Raw genomic sequence first — 8771 nt, 5'->3', positions numbered from 1 at the left:
AGAGTTTAAAATTACGGGATTTGATATCTTAACGATTGCAGCGTCATCTTTGTTAAACTCTACACGTTTATCTTAATTTGTATATTTATAATTTCTGAATATGCCTACACATCGTGTCATTCACGAAGACGTGTGCCTTGTCTCGTATCGTCAAGTTCTGAGATACGCGTCATACTCGTGAACAGGCGCTATTTGTGGAGACTGGTCTGTTTAAGCCAACTTTATGTTTGAGTATAATTACAGTGAGACACCTCATTCGGTTCTCGTATGTTTCTTTTATCCTAATGAATGTTTTAATTATACGGAATTTTGAGTCTTAGAGACTATACATCTCTAAGGATAATTTGATAAAAAACCGGGCAAATGCGAGTCGGACTCGCGCACGAAGGGTTCCGTACCACTATTTATAAAAACGGTAAAAAAAGTGGAATTTAAAAAGACGTATTGAGATTATAAAAAACTACAAGGCTTCAAAGACTCAAAACAAAAAAAAAATAACTTTGAAATATAACAAAGAAAAATTATACCATTCGATTCCTTAAATGTTATTGAAAAATACATCTATATTCATAAACGCAATATTTCACGGTCAAAATAACAATTTTCTTGATATCCCATTCATTTAGGACAGATTAATGTAATGTACACACATACATACATATAATCACGCCTATTTCCCGATGTGACGTCACATTACATTTATCATTTTGCTAGAGGCTTTTCAATCGTCGAGTGCGAGCGTCAGACTTTAACTCTCATTTCTGACCTTTATGTTGCTTAAATGCCATGAGTCCTATATAGACATTTGATCCTCAGGAAAATCAGGATCGATTTACATTATTTACAAAAAACTGTCAAGTAGCCGATTGCATTAACGTTTCGGCGAACACTGTCGTTTTTCCTCACAAACGAGTAGTGAATAAATAATCGATATCAGAGGACGACTGTACAACACTTATAAATACCTAACGCATTACAAAATCTTTCCAAATCAAATGTGTTTTTTAGCCGCAAAGGATCCGATTACTACAATATTTTATGCTAATATATTTGAGACCTTAATTCGCTAAATTATTCTTTCATAAGCGTCAAGCGTGAATATAAAACTTGCGGGGTTCTGCAGGAGTTTCGGAGGAGGAACATGTCGAGAACGAATCCTCGATTTCTGAGTATTTTACCTTGGGGTTTCTGCCTGAGCTGCAGTTGTCCTTATCGCACTTATTTAAGAAGCCGTCCTCGTCAACGCGATGGAGATATTTACAGCTGATATATCCTCTTAAGATCCCTCCACTCCATTACTTCTCTTATTGATAAACAAGCTTACGGCCTACCTAATGATAGGCGTGTAAATTGGGCGTCCGCTAGTTGATGCAGGTGCACGGAGCGGGCGCGCACGCGCGGGTGCCTTTGTAGGTAAAATCCGTCACACCCGTCCGCGCCAGTTAGAGTTGATCATAGATTGACATATATCTAAGGAGGAGCCTTACGGACACTAAGAATGGTGCTAGTTCAGTGGTGTCAATCGTGCAGTCTAACGCATCTAGTTTCGACCAATCGCGCGCTTGATGCGAACTCATGAACCAATCGCGTTGTGGCTTGAGACTGCGCGATTGGCTCGAATTCGTGTGCGTGACTCCGCTGCAGTACTGGCCCCATTCTCATTGCCCGTAAGGCCCGTCCTTAGATATATAATGTGATCATACTATTTTTCGTTAACCTCACCCGCTCCGTGCTACCGGACGCCCCAAAATAAAATCTCAGATCTTGCCGAAGAGACAGCTTAGTTTGAGTGATACGAACTTCGATTCGGAAAAATTCTAAAGTTGTTAATAATCCTTATTATTGGGTAAAACGGGAATTAATCGCGTATAAATAAGCGTGTAACTTATCTCTGACGTTTCAATGTCATCATCAAAACGTCGGAGGTAATTTACAAGCTAAGCTCAGACATTGTCGTTAAAGTCCTGAAAAAATACTGGCTAGTGGATATTAAAACCAGTTTTTCAAACTGTCCTCTGGGGTAAGTTAAGTTTTGGATAATCCCGACAGCTGCAGGCTGGAGCTTCTTAAATACGGTGACATATCAAACATTCGTCCGCCATTTTGTAATTTCTTGACAGGTTAGGCATCAAAGGCACAGACCTATTCGGCATTCAGCCACGATTGAAAATGATGTAAAAATATTTTAAACGGCTGTTAAATTAATCATATTAAATATTTTTAAACATAAACAAAAGTATTAAATATAAACGTCAGAATTTTAAAAGTAAAACTCATCTTTGCTACTTGGTTTGTATGAATAAGTGACATAATTTAAAAAAAAAAGCTATAAATGCCTACGGAGTTATAGCTTATTTTTTCACAATCCATAACTCCCGCGGGAACAAAATAGGTCTTTGTGTACACCTGCATGAAATAAGATCTTTTTCGAGCAAGTGTTATGAAAACCAATATTTTCCTTTTTTCTGTCTGTACCTCTATCTAAAGATAAAAGCGAAAGGGGCCGGGTATAAATTGACACAGAACCCTCAATACAAAACAACCCACTGTGTATCCTCAACGGATTATTCCACAGAGGCCCATGCCGTTGTGTAGGTACGCAAATAACCAGTTTCCAAACCTTACATCACCAGCTAACCGACGAAAGTATATCCAAATACCTACAATTTTTTATGATATAGGATAGGAGGTAAAGTATATGGAAGGTAGAGGCAAGGAACAGAATCTCCTTAGGCAGAACTGTTGCAAAAGTATCCAGCTGTCAGCTATAAATAATAGTTCCAAATCTCTCCAGAGTAGCGCTAGAGTAGCTAAGAACCTAGGCGTTATTGACGGAGTGAAGTGCGCTGTCTATGATTAGATTTTTTCTCAAGTATTCAATAACGCCTACAGACAGACAGCTGGACACTTTTGCAACAGTTCTGCCTATGGAGATTGTTTTGCCTTACCTCTACCATCCATAACCTAAGCTATATGAAGAACTGTCATAACGTGGGCATCATATTGTGCCCGCTTTGCTCATAATTATTTTTCAGAAAAACAATGAATGAATGATTTCAACCAAAGTGCTGGTGGCAATTTCACTACCTGGCATTCTGGCGATTCGAATATTAGGCTCCCTGGCTGAGGGCATAGCCAAGATGCCCATCGTTTGCGCCGTAGCGGTCGCAACGCGGTCTTCCATATTAGTGCGACAGAGAGATATTAGCGTTTCGTTCGCTCGGCGCAAACGATTGGCATCTTGGCTAGGCACCCGTGGCGGAGCGTCCATAGAACTCGATTCCCACCGGCTTGCCCATTAAGAGACATCTAAGAACTGTATTCTACAGGATGTTTATTTAGTCACCAGAAATAATTTACGGCGTGAATATAGATCATACTAAACAACTTTTACTATGGGACCAAACCCGAAATTGCAAAAAAAAAATCTGTTTCATACATTTTGGCTCTCTGACCTTGACATTTTCAGTAAAAATGACGCGATTTCGGGGTTGCACCCATACTGAAAGTTCCTCAGTGTGACCTATATATTCAGCCCGTAAATTATCCTGTATAAATCGCAAAGAAATAGCAAGCCAAAATAAACTTCGTCTTATCAAGTGAACATGTGAACATAGAATAAGTAATATAGTATTATGAGTATTTAACATCCCTGATATACTAGGCCTCTGGGGGCCTACCGCGAAAACCGAAATTCGCAAATTGTGGGGATTTTTCTATTTTACTCTTACTAACACATAATTTCAGTGACAGAGAAAAATTCCCGCAATTGACGAACTTCGATTTTCGCGGTTATAGCTCTGTATAGCCCTAAACGTCATGACAAACGCACCCGCATCCCGTGTCGTGGCCGTATCGTGCTATATAACGCGCCAGTCGCCGTCGCCGCTCGAATGGTCGCGGCGGACAGTCGGCGGTGGACCGTCGCTCTAAACACATGTAAGTTGCTTTTCAATATATTTAACAATAAGTTTACGCGATTCGATTTGTTTAATAACTGAGACCGCGAAAAACTAAACTCGATTTTGTTATCTGCCTCTCTATCGCTATATATATATATTAGTATAGTCAAGTTAAGGAAAAATATGGAAGTAAGTCGATTAGTCGTGCTTTTTTTGGATTCGTTAGATGGCGCAACTAGATTATTTCCCCCGAGTTGCCACCGTTTCTATTATGTACGGAAAACCGTTAAATTTTAGGTATAAACTATAAAGTGCCGTAATTTTGGAGTAAATTAAAAGCTATTGGGTTCAAGCTAAGTAGTGTATAGAGAACACCTTGGTGCATAGTATATCTTAATTAAAAAGATGTGCAATGTATGATACCCTAAAAAATATTTTTTTTCGATTGCGGCTCGAGGATAAGTCAGTCGGTTGGTGCAATCTCAAGTTAAGCTTTTTAAAGCATTATAAACATTCAGTTAACTTTGCACGCCTGGGCAAATTATGGAACATGTATTTTTAATTATTTTGTACATTGTGCTTCGGGGGAAATTAAGAGAGACGTGAAAATTTTAAAAACGGTACTTATCTAAAGACACTACATTTGCACTAAATAAAAAATAGTTTTTTTTTTACCGGAAGTTTGTCAAAAAGTAAATAGAATTAATCGCAACGAACTGCAAGCGAAGGAGGTTGGCAGCACGCGGCGCGGGGCGCGCGGGGCGGGGAGATAGCGCAGTTTGGGGTTTGCAATATCCGACAATTTTTCGGATCCGGATACATAGAAATAGGATATCAAGAACGACTGTCAAACTTCAAAAGTGCGACCAAAAATGAAATGCAAGATTGTGCGTAAATTGTCTATGTGAGATCAAAAATAGTGATGTCATGTACAACATATTAATAATCTATCGGTGTTTGAGCGCTTTATCGACTACTTATTCAAATGTGTTTGATTGTATAAAAAAATGTTACGAGTAGGCATGAAGTCGCTTCCCTTAGGGTCATATAGGGCCCAAAAGGTGCCTTTGATGAAACCAGCACCATATTTTAGTATGTTGTTAAGCATGTTATTTTGACAAAAAAACCATCGGGAGACAGTTTCTAACGTGGTTAAGTCACCAGTTATGACGTCATCAAAATGGCCGGTGCCGTGTTCAAAATATTGCGTATACCACAGAAAGTATATCACATGTAAGCTTGTGTGGGGTGTCATAAAAAGCAAAATTAAATGCGCTACAATATCGTTTATACGTTTGACCTTGTGAATACCATAGTTTGCGAGAAATTTTAAGTTTTATTTAAATTTTCCCGAAAAAAAATCTGTTTTATGTTTTCATCAACTTTACTAGTAACTTTACAGGAAAACATTGTATCAAGATATGAAGCTACATTAATAAGCTATAAAATTCCATTAAAATTTTGAAAATCGGTTTATAAACAAGCAAATTACACTATTTTTGTTCCATACCGGATGACACTACCAAGAGTCGGATGGCCGTTTCAATACAATTTGCAAGGCAAATGATGTTTAAGTAAAGGTAACTTGCTGAACGATATTTATAGTAAAGTAATATTTTCGATAAAAGTATTATTATAAAAATTAAGAACACTGAGATCGTTTTATTGTAATTTACTCCGGATCTAGCTAATCAAAGTTACACACTAATTAAACAAAAATATTTATTTTTTTACGTATTATTTTTGTCCCAGAGCATGCACCTTCGCATGCGCAAAGCATAGTATATTTAAATCCGTCCGCTCCTTGCAGCTGAGACTAGCATCAGGAAGGGTTTTCTACAAAGAGGTGTACGCTGGTCCATCATTTTTCTTTCGCCAAGCCTAGTTGCAAGAATCTGGCATTTGTGGGTCGCTATTCAGGTAAATTGGTCCAAATGTGGGTCTGTTAAGCCCTTTTTAGGGTTCCGTAGCCAAATGGCATAAAACGGAACCCTTATAGTTTCGCCATGTCCGTCTGTCTGTCTGTCTGTCTGTCTGTCTGTCTGTCCGAGGCTTTGCTCCGTGGTCGTTAGTGCTGGAAAGCTGAAATTTGGCATGGATCTATAAATCAATAAAGCCGACAAAGTCGTACAATAAAATCTAAAAATTTAATTTTTTTAGGATACCCTACACGTAAAGTGAATTTGGTGAATTTTTTTTTCGCTTCAACCCTAGAGTGTGGGGTATCGTTGGAAAGGTCTTTTCAAAACTAATAGGGGTTTTCAAGAAACATTTTTGATAAAGTGAATATATTCGGAGATAATCGCTCCGAAAGAAAAAAAAATGTGTCCCCCCCCCCTCTAGCTTTTGAACCATAGGTCCAAAAAATATGAAAAAAATCGTGGAAGTAGAGCTTAAGAAAGACATTAAATGAAAACTATAGCGGACATGATCAGTTTAGCTGTTTTTGAGTTATCGCAAAACAGTTTTCCCTTCATAGTAAAAAGACTTACTTTAATTAGGTTCTGATTATGCAAATTTGCCTAAGTATTTGTTTAACTCGGGTGAAAGGTACCATTTACTACACTTTAAGCTCCAGTTTAGCTTATTGTGACGGAAGAGTAACTACGGAACCCTACACTGAGCGTGGCCCGACATGCTCTTGGCCGGTTATTATATATGCTGTAGGAGAGCATCCTGTTGAAGGAATATACTCGATCGTTCTGTTTTTAGGGTTCCGTAGCCAAATGGCAAAAAACGGAACCCTTATAGATTCGTCATGTCCGTCTTTCTGTCCGATTATTTCCTAAACAAGATCCTCCTCGCAGTATTTACATTACCTATTTGTGTCACTACTGGGTGTCACTACTATATGTAGAATATTGTGATATTCTAATTATTCGAATATCCACCAAAATAAATATCCGAATAAACGGATTTAGATAACACAGAAATAACGTTTTTAACTATGTTTTAATACAATGATATTACCCCAACCAATTTTAAATGATTACTTGATTACTATAATAGCTAACATAATGTTATCTCTAAAACCGTACTTAATAAGGAGGGTTTATATCTGGATTAGCTGGTGCATAGTTGGAAATACATCCAATGCCTCACCTCGTGTTCATTCGTCATGAAATACTAACTATGAAAGCAATACTTACTTACTTCACTGGATCAGTGACCCAAAAAGAATCTTGGCCTTTGACACAAGAACAACGTCACTTTGCTCTATTCTGCACCACTCCACGCTAGTTGGATACTCCGAGGGCGTTTTAGGGCTACATCGCTCCTATCTTCTCACAGCCCGATTCTCTCCCCGTCCACTCCAAGTGACCAAGCCTGCGAAGCCGTGCGGCTATAATCTCGCTAATTATATTGGGTGCCGCAACTAAGCTACTCTAGCTCCCTATTTTTTCCTACGCTTTCATCTTCTCTATCTTCATCTCTGATAGGTCCCTAGAATATTCCGCCAGAATTTCGTCTTCTTAACTAAGAACTTGTTCTTTTTTTTCTGATTCAGAGTCTAAGTGTAATACTTACCGATGCCATTCATCAAAATCTAATTATGGTCTTATAGACCTTGAATCATGGACAGTCTACTGATCAGCTTGGATACTAGAACTCGGTTGAAGCGCTGCTGAGCATCTTAAGGCATTTTGGATTCGAACATCTATCTCCTGTTCCCGATTACTTTAGGTAGGTCTTTTCGATCTGCGGTGGCAGCATGGTTCTATTTTTATCACTTGTCACTATGCCCTTCATGACGAATGATAAAGAGCCGACCATCTTAGCCCTATTCATTTCGAGATATTCTAGTGGTTGATTATCAGACCAATTTTCTCTCCTTCCTACTCTACTATCCTAGCCTTGGCCTCCAGGTCGCTTTTGTTTTGAACCTATAGCCCCAAGTCATCAGGATATCCAATGATCTAATAAAGTTACTGCGTGACATGATGTGCCTGTCAAAATTGATGTGCTGTTAGTATTTGAATTGATTAAATATATGAAAATACTATATTTAAATGACAAAATGGTATGAAATTATTCATAAATTTCATTAGAAAATTGTTTCGGTTATAGGTCAATAACCATATTTAACGGATCCGTAATATCGGAATCTTATAGTTGACGGATATCCGGATATTTCGGATATCCGGATCTCAAACCCTACGCGCAGCGATTGTTCCGAGACAGTTTGTTTGACACTTTTGACGGGCAACGAGCACAAATCTTTCTTCTGGCATTAAAACGGAACTATTGTTTTAAACAATCATTGAGTGAACTAAGTAGTCTAAAACGTTTTCGTAAGTATATGGAAAAACGCGATTTTTCGAATTTAACAAACATTGAGCGTACCTGTATTTAATTTGTTGACTGTCTGTCTGCATACAGATTTTTTTGTATGTTTTTTTTTTTTAACCTGTTCCGTAGCTTAAATTAACATAAATAACACGTGCGAATTTAGATATAAGTGTTGTAAAACGTACGCCAAATTACACCGAGTACACCTTTTTTTCTCTTCTTAGTTATAACCATTACATTATTTTCAGCCGATTTCACCCCTTTCCGGGGGGGGGGGGGGGGCTGAATTTAGTAACGATTGTATAAAGTTCGGTTTTTAGCCCATACAAAACAATCCGTAGTGATTTTATTAGTCCTTAGAATTAGTTCCTGACTTTAGTGAAATTTGACTTAATTTGACCGTACTATATATATATATTTGACGACCGGTCTGGCCTTGTGGGTGACCCTGCCTATGAAGCCGATGGTCCTGGGTTCGAATCCCGGTAAGGGCATTTACGTCTGTGCACAGATATTTGTTCCTGAATCATGGATGTTTTCTATGTATTTAAGTATTTGTATATTATAGGCCTTCTTGGC

The 8771-nt window shown here is 38.2% G+C and overlaps 1 protein-coding gene across 2 annotated transcripts in view; it reads left to right on the top strand.

The window, feature by feature from the left end:
- Positions 1 to 3858: 3858 nt before the first annotated feature.
- The window catches only part of LOC133529766 (aminopeptidase N-like), a 43552-nt gene continuing 38639 nt past the window's right edge, over positions 3859 to 8771 (top strand). For both annotated transcript variants that reach the window (XM_061867570.1, XM_061867571.1), the window contains exon 1: positions 3859 to 3939. In XM_061867570.1, the coding sequence (XP_061723554.1) occupies positions 3894 to 3939 (46 nt within the window). In that variant the 5' untranslated portion in view covers positions 3859 to 3893. The remainder of the gene's footprint in view (positions 3940 to 8771) is intronic.

Source organism: Cydia pomonella, chromosome 21 (assembly GCF_033807575.1).
Source record: "Cydia pomonella isolate Wapato2018A chromosome 21, ilCydPomo1, whole genome shotgun sequence".
NCBI lineage: Eukaryota > Metazoa > Arthropoda > Insecta > Lepidoptera > Tortricidae > Cydia > Cydia pomonella.
Note: the sequence above shows the minus strand (reverse complement) of the source record. Positions and strands in the feature narration are given on the sequence as shown.